The 16,467-nt window shown below is 48.6% G+C and overlaps 1 protein-coding gene across 2 annotated transcripts in view; it reads right to left on the bottom strand.

Moving 5' to 3' along the window:
- The window catches only part of ASH1L (ASH1 like histone lysine methyltransferase), a 709,056-nt gene that overhangs the window by 45,074 nt on the left and 647,515 nt on the right, over positions 1–16,467 (bottom strand). For both annotated transcript variants that reach the window (XM_078670708.1, XM_078670709.1), the window contains exon 26: positions 4,764–4,804. In XM_078670708.1, coding sequence (XP_078526834.1) covers positions 4,764–4,804 — 41 coding nt within the window. The remainder of the gene's footprint in view (positions 1–4,763; positions 4,805–16,467) is intronic.

The raw sequence follows: 16,467 nt of genomic DNA, 5'->3' as shown, positions 1-16,467 counted from the left end.
CATTTATTTTTAAAAATTAAAAAAAGGAATTCAGATGGGAAATCCATGTTACTGAACGCATTTTGTGACTTTCACTTCCCTTGTGCCTTTGCTCCTCTGGGAGGGGGGAGGTATTTGAGAGATGAACTGGAACAGACGGGCAGGGGTGGGGGGAGCGGGGGAGGGAAAGTGAATGCGCGCTGACAGGAGATGTGCTGTGGCTTTGGTGCGAGAAGGGAGGAGGTGGCACGCGCGGACAGGAGATGTGCACTCCGTACGCGTGCACATCGCTTGTCCGCGCGTGCCACCTCCTGTCACCCTTCGCGCACCAAAGCGGCAGCAATAGAGCTCGCTAGTGAAGCAGCTGCGCTGCATTCGCACGTAACACTAAGTACCCTGCCTTAGGGCTGTCAGGCCTGCTTTTAGGGTGTCTAACAATTATGAAGATCCTTAAGACAGTATGGCCACCCATAGTCTTTTGCCTGGCTTGGACATCCACACAAGAGTATTCAGCAAATGTGAGCGCGGTTGACGATAGAGAAGCCTTACATATGTTGGCTAAAGGGATATTTCCTAGCAAGGCAAGAACTGTAGTCCTTTTCCGGTAGAGTGCACCCTCTGTGCGACAGGGAAGGACCTTGTGGCTTTAAGATAGCAAGTCTGGATATATATGATGGATATATACTGTCCCTTGTGGGTTTTGCAAAGGCAACAAACAAATGTTTTCTCGCAGGAAAACGCTTGGTTCTGCCAGCTCTCTGCTACTGGGTCTGGTTGAGGTGAAAAGGACCGGGAGCTCTATGCTCTGGTTAAGGTGGACAGGAGAAACCACCTTAGGGAGGAACGTAGGATTAGTCCCATGTAGTACTCTGTCCTTGTGAACCTGAATAAAGGGCTCCTGCAGTGTGAGGGCTTGCAGCTCATGAATGCATCATGCGTAAGTTATTGCAACTAAAAAGGTCAACTTCCATAAGAGATAATGGTGAGAACAGAAGTGTAAGGACTTAAAGGGGGGACTAATGAGTCTGGTGAGTGGTGCTGGTGAAACCCTAGGAGGAATGACCCGCGTAAGATCTTCTATAAAGACTTTCACCATGGGTATGCGGAAGAGGGAGGAGTGTTCCCTATTTTGCATGTAGGTTATTAAGGCTACTAGATGTAGCCGTATTGTGATGTAGTCTAGGCATGACCTCAGCTGCCAAATTGGTAGATTGAGTCGTTTGGGCTCTGGGTGCCCATAGGTGTAGATGTTTGAAGGGCACCCATTTATTTAGCGGTGTCTTTGTCCTTTTTGATCTTTTCGTGAATCTGGTCAACAGAAAAGGTGTTCGCCATAGAAGGGCAGGTTGAACAGATGCTACAGTACTTCAGATCTAAACATTGACAAGCTGCCAGGCGTGGCGTCTCACCAGGATACTGGTCTTGACTCCTAGGGCAGTGTTGTCCGCCGCATCCCGGGAACAGGGAACGGTGGCATTGTGGATGCTCTTACACTCCTCACCAACTGCTCCCTTCTTTATCGGTGCTCACCTGGAAGGTGCTTGGGGAGCTCCTGCATTTCATCCCAATGTGCCCTTTTGTATCAGGACAACAGGCCAACCAAGTATGTGATTCCCAAGCGGGTGAATGCTTGCACTGCTATCCTTTGCCCCGGATCGTCAATTTCTTGCTCTCCTTGTCAGTCGGAAGAGCACTGCCAGTGGCCTGGGTGTTTGCACGCTTACGCACAGTATGGCCTACGAAGAGGGGGTGGACATGAGCCATTACATAAGGCAGGCCTTTGCGGGATGCTTTACATTTTTTGCCCACCCGAGCTGTTAACTCCCTCAGTTTTACAGATTCCTTGAAGGTGTCTGAGGTGGATTTTAACATCCCCTTCAACATGGGGAGGAACTGTACAGTGAGTGCTCTATGTCTTGGACACCGTCTCCATGAGGAAGTCATCATCCTCGTGTAGGACATGTATGTCTACCTTGTGAAAAGTGGCCACCCTCAGTATGATCTCATGATGTGCTATGGTAGTGTCTGTGGGTGATGCCCTAACCAGGTAGAGGAATTGGTCAGGATCCCCTGAGGGATCGCTATTGTAGTCATCCCACATTTCTTCGGTGGGCACCGGGTCAGACGGTGTGTAATTGGTTGGATGCATTAGGCTGCTTTCTTCGTAAGAGAAGTTTGGTGGAACCCTCTGGCGAATATGGAAGAAGTGACCTGTATGATTGTGGTGGTGGTGCAGGAAGAGGAGAAGGTGGTGGAGGAGGAATAGGATGGTGTGCAGCTGGGAAGGGACTGGTGCCCCTCTTCTTATATCTCTTGTGCTTGGGACTGTAGGAGACTCCATGACGAGTTCTTCTTCAAAAGTAAAATTCCACTTTTGAAGCAATGTCTGTGCTGGTGTAGAAGGCAGCTGTATTGAGATTTCGCCTGTCTGCAGAAGAACTGATGGATGCTTTTCTCTGACATCCAACTCAATGGAATCTTCGATGTTGAAATGGGCTTCAGAGCTGACACAGACCACAGTGCTGCTGTTGGCTTCAGTGCTGGCACAGTAGGAGTTCTTGGCTTCGAGGGGGCCAAGGCTTGTGCAATATCTTTGGCTGTACGGCCGAGAAGGGTCAGTGTCCACTTGCAGGAGCTTTGGGAGCTTCGAAGCTTTTAGTCAGTACCCTCCAGTGCCCCAAGGTGGTGGTAGTCCAGAGAACTGAGTCTTGTGGGAAGGACTTGACACCCGACCCCCTGGAGGGGAGGGGTGCTTTGGCTCAAGTCAAGGCAGTTTTGGAGCCCTGATAGAGGTCTTTGTGCCACCCATAGTCCTGGTCGAAGTCTTCGTCCAGGACCTCAGTGAGTAGGAGGTGCTGAGAGCCTTATGTTCTTCCTCCTGAGATTCGGAGTTGGCGGAGAAGACTGCATCTAGGCTTGGCAATGACTTGAGAGGCAGAACACCAGAAGAACTGGCTTTTCACCATCCTCTTCAATGTCACATTCTCCAAAGATGCTGGGTGCTGAAGAACTCCAGGCTTTGCATTCGCTGATGTGCACTCCTTCATTCACATCAGTAGCGAAGAGTCTTCTTTAACAGGAAGGTGAGGCAGGCTTCGGAAAGGGGAGAGGCAGGGATTGCACAGTAGTGGTCAGTCAAGAGGAATTTCAAGTGGCACTGGGGTCAGTACCGGAAAGAGGTCCTTTGTATTACTCTGAGTGCATTCTCCACAACAAAGTCCTTGAGGCGAAGGGCACAGTACTCTGGGAAGGGCCTGAGGCCCTGGCGGTTAGGCAGTGAAGAGAGGCCCGGGATCTGTGGAGCAGCTTCTTGAGAATGAAGCAAAGCCAAAGATTATCTTCTTGGTCAAGTTTCTATTGATGCCTGAGTCTAAATGGTCGGGTGGGCTTGTAGGAAAGCGTCAGACGTCACCCAACACAGAGCCCTGTCCGTACACATTCAAACCTGATGGCGGAAAAAAAAACAATCTAACAAAGTCACTGCCCATGCATTATGCCATCTTTGGGAGGCGTCACTGTATGTCTTTTGACTCAACAATTTCTTTGAAGAAAAAAGGTCCAAGCCAAACACAAGACGACAGGAGCAAGCAGAGCATGTGTATCTATAGCAACACAGGCTACGAACATATAGTTTCCAAAAAGGTGGTAGATCTTTTATGGGCGAAGGGCTTTCTAAACGTTGTCCCAGGCACAGCAGAACTGTTGGATCCTCTCCCACAATCAGCATCAAACCTTCAGCTAACTACATTATTCATGACTTGGAGCAGAGTTCCACAGGTCTGCTGCACATGATGGAATACGCTACCAACCAAAGACCTCACCACATCACTTCATATTATTTATGAAAATAAAGTCCAAATAATTTGCTGACCTCACTGTGAACATAGCTAACATTTTCTTTATTTTTGCCAAAGGCATTTGGCTTAAGATCTTCTTTCAGGGGCATCCTCCAGTACCCAATCTTTTTTGCTGGCAGATACTCTACCGACACTCAATCCAGAATCTGATCCACAGTCACACTATGCGGGTCTTCACTAACCTCTGTCTCCCTCCGAAAGATGAGTTCAAGCAGTGGTGTCTTATTCTGGCCAACAAGGGCCAACATCATTCAAAACACTATAGCCACTGAATATGTAAACAAATCTAATTTGGAATAACATGTACATTTAAAGGTATTCTGACAATCCTGCATTAATGTTTGACAGCCTTGAACTAAAGACACCAAATTATGCAGTTTAGCCTACTCCAGATTACTGAATGGTTGCACAGAGGGATAGAAGGTTAGGCAGATGAAGTAAACACTGTGTGGCATGACCTGAAGTGAAAATGGAAGCAGACTGAAACATATTATTTTAAGGCTAGTGCGGTACCGTTTTAAAGTCTGGATATTTTCTTTCAGGAAATGTGACTATCGTCCTGTTCTAGCAGCCTTTGTCGTAATTCTCTGAACTTCAGTTATTTGTATAGTGTTGAAATGTTCTAATTGGGTGTATGATGGTTTAGAAATGAACTAGAAATATCTTCTTTATGCTGCCAAACTATATTTCCAGATCAATGGCATTGAAAACAAAACTATGCATATGTTGTCACAATAGAATTGTGGTGATTTGTCACGTAATATATATCAAAGGTCAACTCTGTACATTATTGCAAGAGAAAGTGAGGAGGTTACATCTTTTGAAACATTTGGAGAATATGGAATGTAAATTTCATTTACATGCTATTATTTTTTCTGTCGGATAAGGAATATAGTGGCATTAACTAAACCCCTTAACGCAACTCACCTTCCACCATTACGTTTGTAGTTGTCCGGAACATAATGAGGCTAGAAATAAATGAAGATGCAATTCAAAATCAAAGGTAAAGATGAGGGACAGTTTTAAAAAATACTTAATTCATATGTGTACCAGAGTTAAACATGGCACTTCAACAATGTAAACTGTTTTTCAACAAGCAAATATTAGTATAGAATCTTTTTGTTCCTTCCAATACAACTTGTTTGGTGTCTTTAACATCTCCTTTGGAGACTCAAAGGACTAGTTGATCAATTACATAACATGCAACATGCTTGGTAGCATATTGTTTAAGAGGTCGTGACTCTGCAAATAACAATTAGGTCAGAATTTTGACACAATGAAACCAGCAAAAGGAAAATGTACCATAGCTTTATTCATAGCTAGCAACCACAGACAGAAATAAAAACACTGAGGAGGGAGAGCTCATGGAGGAAAACAAAAATGCTTCCAATGCCAATCCTTTGAGCTTGCTCTTAGTATCAGACTGAGAAAGTGCCCTTTTTTTGCAGGTCACCCCCACTTTTTGCCAAACTGTTGATGTACTTTGAGTGTGCCCTGGGATCCAGCCAATTAGGCACCCAGGGCCAATGTTCTTTCCCTAAAACCCAATTGGCACTCTTTGGCCACAGGTCAGTCCCTTGTAAATGGTACGATAGGTATGAAGGGGACTGTGGCCAGGGAAGGCCCCTAAGGGCTGCAGTACTTAATGTGCCACCCTTAGAGGACAGACAGACAGACAGACACACACACACACACACACTCTGCCATTGCAGGCTGCATGTTTTGGTGCAGAACAAAGTGAACCCCTCTAGCTGGTTGCACTATACCAGTGGTGAGGGTACAGGTGCATGAGCCTTGTACCCCTAACTGGTCTAAGCCGATACTTAGACACTGTAAGTGCAGTAATGCCATCAAGAGTATATGGTACAGGGAGTTTGTCATGGCGAACTCCACAGCACCATAATGGCTTTACTGAAAACTGGGAAGTTTGGTATCGAACTTCTCAGCACATTTAACCCATACTGATGCCAGTGTGGGATTTAATGAAAAATGCACATAGAGGGTGTGAGAAGTTGGCCTGATATATAGTGCTCACTATTCTAGTGATCACTGTGTATCATACCAAACAACCCTTTTTGATGATTGGTTGTAAGTCAACCTTTCAGACCAGCTATCCTAGTAGCATGGACACGAGCAGTCTTTAGGCTAAACTCTAGAGGGCGTGTTAAGCCAGCTGTTTTACCATCACATATACCCCTTGAACACCAAGTGAAAGGACACCACACAAGTTGTTATGAAAATAAAGGATATTTATTTATAACAAGACTACCCTGAACTCTATATGAGTCAGGGAGCTAAGCACAATACAAAACTCTTACGAAAATACTTTAAGTTGCACAATTTACACAAATGCCCGAGGGGCACGAAAAACCATAAACACAAACAGTGGAATGCGAAATGCTAGCAGGTAAGTAACAAGATCCAGAGGCTTCAGGATCGCTAGGACTACACTAATGAACCTTAAGATTACGAGCAGGAGGTCTAGGGAGATCGTGTGCAGAGTGTGCACTCTCACGCGGGATGCGGGAAGAAGTCTATGGATGCTAGCGTTTCTAAAGTTACTGTTTCCGGACGAATCCGACTAGGTAGACTAAAAACGACAAAGGATCTGGACACTTGGATAGTGAACCTGTGCTGGAGTACCGAAATACTCAAGTTACCTAGCCCAGGGGCCGCTGCTGCATAGGGTTCAAAAGACGTCGGGAATCCTCGTTGAAGTCTATGGAGCCTGAAAGAAGAAGTTGCTGGCAGGCGACCAGTGAAGATGTTCGGTGTGATCCAAGGCTGGATCAGTGAAGGAGACGACCTGAAAGCAGAGGGGACTTAGTTCTTAATCACTAGCCAGTGATTATGTGGGCACCAGGATGGCACCGGATGAAGTCACCTCGACCAGGTGAGTGGGCGACGCTGGACTCTGCAGTCACACGGGCTAGGAGGCGTTGTCGGCGTCCAGGCTGGAGGTGCGAGCTGTCCCACGAGGCTGTCGGCGATGCTGGACTCAGGTTTTGAGCAACAAACCTTGGCAAAGGCAAGCCCACGCGGTGGAGTCAAGATGGCGTCTAGAGTGGACCAGGAGGGTCCAGGGTACTTCTTGTTGGACAGGAAGCAAGGGCCAGTCTAGGGGACCTAGACCAGCGGTGAAAACGTCGTGGTACGTCGTCAAGAGGGTCACTAGCCAACGGGCAAGTGACCGGACATCGTGGCAAGCAGCAAAGAAGCAGAAGGGCCCCACGCAGATCTCGTGGATGCTGGGAGGCTGGACTTCGGTGCTGGAGCTGCTTAGGTTTAGGGCTTCTCAAACCCAAGTGCACTCACTCGAGGGTCTCTCGGGGGTCGTGCTGGAGAAGCGTCGTGCAGGTCTTGAAGATGGCCGGTCCCACGGGTCTCGTCGCACCCACGAATCTCAGCTGTGCTGGATGATGTAGGTAGAGGTCAGAGATGGCAGGGAATCCGGGTCTCGTCGAGCTGGGCAGTCTTGATCCGGAGGATGGACTTACAGCAAACCGCAAGAGCTTCGATGGTGCCTGCTGGTGCAGGGTGGCTACTCGTTAGCCACAAGGGAGAGTCTTCAGAAGAGTCAAGAGTTCCTTTTGTGGAAAGTAGTTTCAAGATTCAGAACAATCTAATTTGGGAAGGGGGCCTGCTCCTACCTTTATCCTAAGAAAAGGGGCTGGCACGCGACTAGGTCCTGCCCTAGGGGTGGGACCAGGAGGGGGGTGGTTACACCCCTCTCCTTTGTCCGGTCTCTCCCCAGCTCAGGGGCTGGTGTGCCCCAGGAACTGGTTTGAGCCGGCATATGCACAGTGAGCACCGGGGTGCCACTTGCAGTCACCTTCCTTTCAGCCCTGCCTACCTGGGATACACAAAATCCTGTCTGGGATTGTGCTAGCACCGCCCCTGACAGGAAACCCTTTGTCCAGGCGTCCGTTGCTGGAAGGACTCCCAGCAGAAGGAGGGCAGACTTGTGTCTCTGTGGCAGCATCCATTTTGTGGAGCTGAGGCTATGTCTGACTTTAACCGGGGTTCACAGTTACATACATGTCGTGTCCCTCTAGAAGGGTGGAATGCTAACCCCGTCGCCAGAATTGGCGAGGGGTTAGTATTCCAATTCGTATGACACCTTACTCGACATGTTTTGATAATGCTATGCCAAAGTTAGCATTTAACCGCGAGGATTATAATGCACTTAAGAGTATATGGTATAGCGTTATCATGGAACAGCTATTTGGACTTGGTTCCGCAAGCTGCAAACGGGCTCAGCTCATGCCAGAGCACCATCTCACATAATTCCAAGCACTCTGCCTTCAGGATTGATAAGGCCTGCCATAGGAGTGACTGATAGGAATATATGTGTCCATTTTAGGGTTAGATATAGGAATACTATATCTAAAGCAAAGGGTGTTTACACCACCTTGGCCCAGCTGTCGTGCAGCCAGTTGTGTCTGTTTGGGTGGCCAGCCAGGGGTGGCATAATACATGCTTCAGCCCCTGGTAGGCCCTGGGTACACCTATGCCCTGGATACCTAAGGTATGCTGTACAGGGACTGATAAGGTGGCCCAGTACCAATTGGTAAGATGCACCTAAGGTACATGGTTGCAATTTAGAGAGAGAACAGCTAGGCTGTGGGTCTGATTAGCAGGCCCACAGCCAGGGAAAGTCGTAAATCAGTGAAGCAAAAAGCAAAAATCTGGGGTGGCCATGGGATTGCAGACCCCACTCTCCTACATAACCCCCCCCCAACTTAGGGACATTAAACTAACCTTGACCAGGTGAGTCTTCTTGCTCTAAGTGGAAGTACCTGGAGAGACCATCTGCATTACCATGGTCAGTTCCTGGGCGGTGCTCCACTGTAAAGTCCATCCCCTGTAGGGAAATGGACCACCTAAGAAGTTTGGGGTTTTCACCCTTCATTTGATTTAGCCATAAGAGGGGCTTATGGTCGGTCTGAACTTTGAAGTGAGTACCAAACAAGTATGGCCTCAACTTCTTCAGGGCCCAAACCACAGCAAAGGCCTCCCTCTCAATAGCTGACCAACGTTTCTCTCTAGGGGTAAGCCTTCTGCTTATAAAAGCAATGGGCTGGTCATGACCATCAATATTCAGCTGAGATAGAACAGCTCCCACACCCAACTCAGAAGCATCTGTTTGGACAATGAATGGCTTGGAGTAGTCTGGACTCTTGAGAATAGGTGCAGTGCACATGGCCTGCTTTAGATCATCGAATGCCTTCTGACAGCTGACTGTCCACTGAACTTTCTTTGGCATTTTCTTACTTGTCAGGTCATTAAGTGGAGTCACAATGGTTCCATAATTTCTGACAAATTTCCTGTAATAACCAGACAGGCCCAAGAAAGCTCTGACCTGTGTCTGGGTGGTTGGAGGAGCCCAGTCCTTTATGGCCTGTATCTTGCTCTCCAGAGGTTGAACTTGGCCTCCACCTACAAGGTGGCCCAAGTATACAACTTGGCTCTGCCCTATCTGGCACTTAGTAGCCTTGATAGTGAGGCCTGCCGTTTGCAGGGCCTCTAAAACTTTCCTCAGGTGGATCAGGTGATCCTCCCAGGTGGAGCTAAAGACAGCAATATCATCTAGATATGCTGCACAAAAGTCATCCAACCCAGTGAGAACTTGGTTCACCAACCTTTGAAAAGTGGCAGGGGCATTTTTCAAACCAAAGGGCATCACCACAAATTGGTAATGACCTCCTGGGGTAGAAAATGCTGTCTTGGCCTTGGCATCCTCAGCTACCCGGATTTGCCAATAACCAGCTGTTAGGTCAAATGTACTTAAGAAAGTTGCAGAAGCCAACTTATCTATCAGTTCATCTGCCCTGGGTATTGGATGGGCATCTGCCTTAGTGACAGCATTGAGACCCCTGTAGTCTACGCAAAACCTCATCTCTCTCTTGCCATCCTGGGTGTGAGGTTTAGGCACTAGAACTACAGGACTAGCCCAAGGGCTCTCTGAGGGTTCAATGACTCCCAATTCCAACATCTTTTGTACTTCAGTTTTTATGCAGTCCCTGACGTGGTCAGGTTGCCTGTAGATTTTACTCTTTATAGGCAGACTATCTCCAGTGTCCACCTCATGTGTGCACCAGTTTGTCTGACTGGGGGTCAGAGAAAACATTTGTCTGAAGGATTGAAGGACTTGCCTACAATCCTGTTGCTGATGCTCAGAGAGGCTGTCAGAAAAGACTACACCATCCACTGACCCATCATCAGGCTTCTGAGTGAGCAGGTCTGGGAGAGGGTCACTCTCTTCCTCCTGTCCCTCATCTGTGGCCATGAGCAAGCCCATGTCCTCCCTGTCAACAAATGCTTTGAGCCTATTCACATGAAGTACTCTGTGAGGGCTCCTGGGAGTTCCCATGTCCACCAAATAGGTGACTTCTCCCTTTTGCTCAATGATGATGTGGGGTCCAGACCATTTGTCTTGGAGAGCTGCTGGGGCCACTGGCTCCAACACCCACACCTTCTGTCCTGCATGGTAAACAGTTAGGACAGCCTTTTGGTCATGCCAAGCTTTTTGAAGTTCCTGGCTGGCCTCAAGGTTTTTAGATGCCTTCTCCATGTACTCTGCCATCCTGGAGCGGAGACCAAGTACATAGTCCACTATGTCAAGTTTAGGCTTTTTGAGAGGTAACTCCCATCCTTCCTTCACAAGACATAGGGGTCCTCTTACAGGATGTCCAAACAAAAGCTCAAAAGGGCTGTAACCAACCCCCTTCTGTGGGACCTCTCTGTAAGCAAACAGAAGGCAGGGTAAAAGGATGTCCCATCTTCGCCTAAGCTTTTCTGGTAACCCTTTTATCATCCCTTTGAGGGTCTTGTTGAATCTTTCAACAAGCCCATTGCATTGTGGGGGATAGGGTGCGGTGAATTTGTAATTGACACCACATTCCTTCCACATAGCAGTCAAGTATCCTGACATAAAGTTTGCACCTCTGTCAGAGATCACCTCCTTAGGGAACCCCACTCTGGAGAAAACTCCAACCAGGGCCCTTGCCACAACAGGAGCTGTAGTGGTTCTAAGGGGAATAGCTTCTGGGTACCTGGTGGCATGATCCACTACCACCAGTATAAATCTGTGCCCAGATGCTGTTGGGGGGTCCATTGGTCCAACAATGTCAATCCCCACTCTTTCAAAGGGAACCCCCACCACAGGTAGTGGTATAAGGGGGGCCTTTGTGGTGCCACCTGATTTGCCACTGGCTTGGCAGGTGACACATAAAACGACAAAAGTTCTTAGTGTCCTCAGACATATGGGGCCAGTGAAAGTGTGGGGCAAGCCTGTCCCAAGTCTTATTCTGGCCTAAGTGACCTGCAAGGGGAATTTCATGGGCCAAGGTGAGAAGGAAACCTCTCAGAGACAAGGGGATGACCAGCCTCCTGGTAGCACCAGGCTTGGGGTCTCTTGCCTCAGAGTAAAGGAGTCCATCGTCCCAGTACACTTTATGGGCACCTGTGGCATTCCCTGCAGCCTCAGCAGCAGCCTGCTGTCTGAGGGGTTCAAGAGAGGAACAGTCTAACTGTGCCTGCCTCAAGTCTGCCCTGGAAGGGCCCCCTGTCCCAAGAAACTCAACCTGTTCAGGCTCAAGCTCTTCTAGGACAGTTCCTTCTGGGGTCTTGGGGTCAGTCTCCTGAGAGAGCTGATCCTGTTCCTGAGGCAGGGGGGAAGGGTCAACCTTACCCCTACTGCTCTTTCTCTTGGTTAGTGTCTGGTCCATTGTTCCAGGATCCAGCACTAGTTCCGCTGGGCATTTCTTGGCCTGTGACCTAGTCACAGCAAGGACATGTGCTGACAAACCTAACATTTCCAAATGAGTCCTATACTCCACATCTGACCATAAGGAGGATTCCAAATCATTGCCCAAAAGACAGTCCACAGGGAGGTCTGAACTAACAACAACCCTTTTGAGGCCATTTACCCCTCCCCAGGAGAAGTTAACAAGTGCCATACTATGGGAGGTAGTGGCATTGCTAGCATTGGTGACCAGGTAGTCTGCTCCCAGTATTACCTGGTCAGGGTCCACAAAGTTAGGTGTCACCATGGTGACACTGGCACAAGTGTCCCTGTAGGCCCGAGCCATTTTTCCATTAATCAAAGGCGTCTGCCTGTACTTGCCCAGAGTACTGGGACTTATTGTAGGGGTCATATTCATGTCCCCAGTACAAACAAGAACAGCCTGAGTAGGTGTTCTGACTAAGTCAGAGCCCGCCTCAGTTCCCAGGGTTAACCCCACTATAGCCTTAGGAGGATTACTACCACAACTAACTGTACTAGGGGGTGCAGGTGCCTTAGGGGCAGTAGTGGTAGGAGTTGGGCCTTTCTTGGTGCACTCACTAAACCAGTGAGTATTACTTTTGCAGTACTGGCACCATGGTTTCTTCTGACCATTTTTCTTCTTTTGGGAATTCTGGGACTTCTGGGACCCACCCTCTTTGGATTGTTGGGGCCCTGTTGAAGACTTCTGGTCATTTTGTTTGTTCTCATTACCCTTGGGATCTGCTTTCTTCTGGCCACCACCCTGGTTCTGGTTCTGCTGCTTGACCCTTGTCCTGACCCATCTGTCTGCCTTCTTTCACAATTCTTGGGGAGAGGTCAGATCTGAGTCAATAAGGTGCTGATGCAACAACTGATTCTGACAATTACTTAAGATTTGTTCTCTCATAATTAGATTATACAATCATGTGTAATCAGTAACTTTACTTCCCAGTAACCAGCCTTCAAAAGCCTTAGTGGCACAATCTACAAAGTCAGCCCAATCTTGAGACTGAGTTTTCTGGGTGTCTCTGAACAGCAACCTGTACTGTTCAGTGGTTAAGCCAAACCCATCAATCAGTGTATTTTTCAAGACTTGGTAATTGTTAGCATCCTCAGCTCTAGTAGTGAGGAGCTTATCTCTACCTTTACCTTCAAAGGAGAGCCACAGAATAGCTGCCCACTGACTCTGGGGGATGCACTGGACAGTGCAGGCCCTCTCCAAAGCAGTCATCCATTTGTGGATGTCATCCCCTTGTTTAAAGGGGGGCACTATTTTACTCAGGTGTCTAGTATCAAAACTCCTGTCTTTATCCTTAGGGATATTGCTGCCACCAGTGGGGACTACCCCACTTAACTGTTGCTCTCTAGCAAAGGCAAGCTTCTCCTTGGCAAGGGCAAGTTCTTCCCTCTGAATCCTCAGATTAGCCTGTTTCATCCTTGCTTCATGTTCTCTTCTCTGAGGGGAAGTCAGTCTCCTCTGGGGAGAGATCATTCTCCTCTGAGCAGAGGCATGAGAGTGCACAGATCTATTGGAGTCCCTAGAATGAGACCTATCTCTTCTAACTCCAAAGTTAGGCCTGCTTAGGGTCAGTACTGGGGCTCCCCCAGATCCTTCCCTATGTAGGTCTAAGTTGGCCCTAGTAAGCCTGACTAGCTCAGGACCATTGTCTGCCTCATCCCCAGAAATAACCTCTTCATCCTCCTCCTCCTCTACTTCCTCAGTTTCAGTGAGGTCAGGATCTCCAGGGGTACCTTCTAAGGGGGGCATGCTCCCATCTGTATGAGTAGCTTTTCTAGCATCATAAGTCTCTAAGAGACCTAACAGAAAAGGAGTGGTAGGGTTAGAACCCTGTTTTAGTTTCCTGGAGGTACACAATTGTCTCATCTCCTGGAAGCTAAGGCCTGCATATCTGGAAGTGACCTGTGGAGGGTCAACAGCCACAAGGGGAGTCTCTGAAGACTCTCCATGGGTAGACATGCTTCTAGTGTGGTGTAAGTGATGCACCTACCTACACTGTGGGTTTACCTACTGATCCCTTGCTAAGAGTTGTAGTCAGGGTGTGCTAAGCCCTGTTACACTACAACAGCTGGTTCAGTAGAACTCAGAGTATTCTAAGTTAAGTTATATGTACCTGGGTACTTATGTGATCTTTCAATTGATATTCTTAGGATACGTGCGAGGTAAAACAACAGCAAGCTCAAATCCCAACCGCTGCACACCAATGTGAGAAGTTGGCCTGATATATAGTGCTCACTATTCTAGTGATCACTGTGTATCTTACCAAACAACCCTTATTGATGATTGGTTGTAAGTCAACCTTTCAGACCAGCTATCCTAGTAGCATGGACACGAGCAGTCTTTAGGCTAAACTCTAGAGGGCGTGTTAAGCCAGCTGTTTTACCATCACATATACCCCTTGAACACCAAGTGAAAGGACACCACACAAGTTGTTATGAAATAAAGGATATTTATTTATAACAAGACTACCCTGAACTCTTTATGAGTCAGGGAGCTAAGCACAATACAAAACTCTTACGAAAATACTTTAAGTTGCACAATTTACACAAATGCCCGAGGGGCACGAAAAACCATATACACAAAAAGTGGAATGCGAAATGCTAGCAGGTAAGTAACAAGATCCAGAGGCTTTAGGATCGCTAGGACAACACTACTGAACCTTAAGATTACGAGCAGGAGGTCTAGGGAGATCGTGTGCAGAGTGTGCACTCTCACGCGGGATGCGGGAAGAAGTCTATGGATGCTAGCGTTTCTAAAGTTACTGTTTCCGGACTAATCCGACTAGGTAGACTAAAAACGACAAAGGATCTGGACACTTGGATAGTGAACCTGTGCTGGAGTACCGAAATACTCAAGTTACCTAGCCCAGGGGCCGCGGCTGCATAGGGTTCAAAAGACGTCGGGAATCCTCGTTGAAGTCTATGGAGCGTGAAATAAGAAGTTGCTGGCAGGCGACCAGTGAAGATGTTCGGTGTGATCCAAGGCTGGATCAGTGAAGGAGACGACCTGAAAGCAGAGGGGACTTCGTTATTAATCACTAGCCAGTGATTATGTGGGCACCAGGATGGCACCGGATGAAGTCACCTCGACCAGGTGAGTGGGCGACGCTGGACTCTGCAGTCACACGGGCTAGGAGGCGTTGTCGGCGTCCAGGCTGGAGGTGCGAGCTGTCCCACGAGGCTGTCGGCGATGCTGGACTCAGGTTTTGAGCAACAAACCTTGGCAAAGGCAAGCCCACGCGGTGGAGTCAAGATGGCGTCTAGAGTGGACCAGGAGGGTCCAGGGTACTTCTTGTTGGACAGGAAGCAAGGGCCAGTCTAGGGGACCTAGACCAGCGGTGAAAACGTCGTGGTACGTCGTCAAGAGGGTCACTAGCCAACGGGCAAGTGACCAGACAACGTGGCAAGCAGCAAAGAAGCAGAAGGGCCCCACGCAGATCTCGTGGATGCTGGGAGGCTGGACTTCGGTGCTGGAGCTGCTTAGGTTTAGGGCTTCTCAAACCCCAGTGCACTCACTCGAGGGTCTCTCGGGGGTCGTGCTGGAGAAGCGTCGTGCAGGTCTTGAAGATGGCCGGTCCCACGGGTCTCGTCGCACCCACGAATCTCAGCTGTGCTGGATGATGTAGGTAGAGGTCAGAGATGGCAGGGAATCCGGGTCTCGTCAGGCTGGGCAGTCTTGATCCGGAGGATGGACTTACAGCAAACCGCAAGAGCTTCGATGGTGCCTGCTGGTGCAGGTTGGCTACTCCTTAGCCACAAGGGAGAGTCTTCATAAGAGTCAAGAGTTCCTTTCGTGGAAAGTAGTTTCAAGATTCAGAATGATCTAATTTGGGAAGGGGGCCTGCTCCTACCTTTATCCTAAGAAAAGGGGCTGGCACGCGACTAGGTCCTGCCCTAGGAGTGGGACCAGGAGGGGGGTGGTTACACCCCTCTCCTTTGTCCGGTCTCTCCCCAGCTCAGGGGCTGGTGTGCCCCAGGAACTGGTTTGAGCCGGCATATGGACAGTGAGCACTGGGGTGCCACTTGCAGTCACCTTCCTTTCAGCCCTGCCTACCTGGGATACACAAAATCCTGTCTGGGATGGTGCTAGCACCGCCCCTGACAGGAAACCCTTTGTCCAGGCCTCCGTTGCTGGAAGGACTCCCAGCAGCAGGAGGGCAGACTTGTGTCTCGGTGGCAGCATCCATTTTGTGGAGCTGAGGCTATGTCTGACATTAACCGGGGTTCACAGTTACATACATGTCGTGTCCCTCTAGAAGGGTGGAATGCTAACCCCGTCGCCAGAATTGGCGAGGGGTTAGTATTCCAATTTGTATGACACCTTACTCGACATGTTTTGATAATGCTATACCAAAGTTAGCATTTAACCGCGAGGATTATAATGCACTTAAGAGTATATGGTATAGCGTTATCATGGAACAGCTATTTGGACTTGGTTCCGCAAGCTGCAAACGGGCTCAGCTCATGCCAGAGCACCATGTCACATAATTCCAAGCACTCTGCCTTCAGGATTGATAAGGCCTGCCGTAGGAGTGACTGATAGGAATATATGTGTCCATTTTAGGGTTAGATATAGGAATACTATATCTAAAGCAAAGGGTATTTACACCACCTTGCCCCAGCTGTCGTGCAGCCAGTTGTGTCTGTTTGGGTGGCCAGCCAGGGGTGGCATAATACATGCTTCAGCCCCTGGTAGGCCCTGGGTACACCTATGCCCTGGATACCTAAGGTATGCTGTACAGGGACTGATAAGGTGGCCCAGTACCAATTGGTAAGATGCATCTAAGGTACATGGTTGCAATTTAGAGAGAGAACAGCTAGGATGTGGGTCTGATTAGCAGGCCC

Source organism: Lissotriton helveticus, chromosome 12 (genome assembly GCF_964261635.1).
Source record: "Lissotriton helveticus chromosome 12, aLisHel1.1, whole genome shotgun sequence".
Classification (NCBI taxonomy): Eukaryota; Metazoa; Chordata; class Amphibia; order Caudata; family Salamandridae; genus Lissotriton; species Lissotriton helveticus.
The sequence above is the reverse complement of the archived record's forward strand: the minus strand, read 5'-3'. Positions and strand labels throughout refer to the sequence as shown.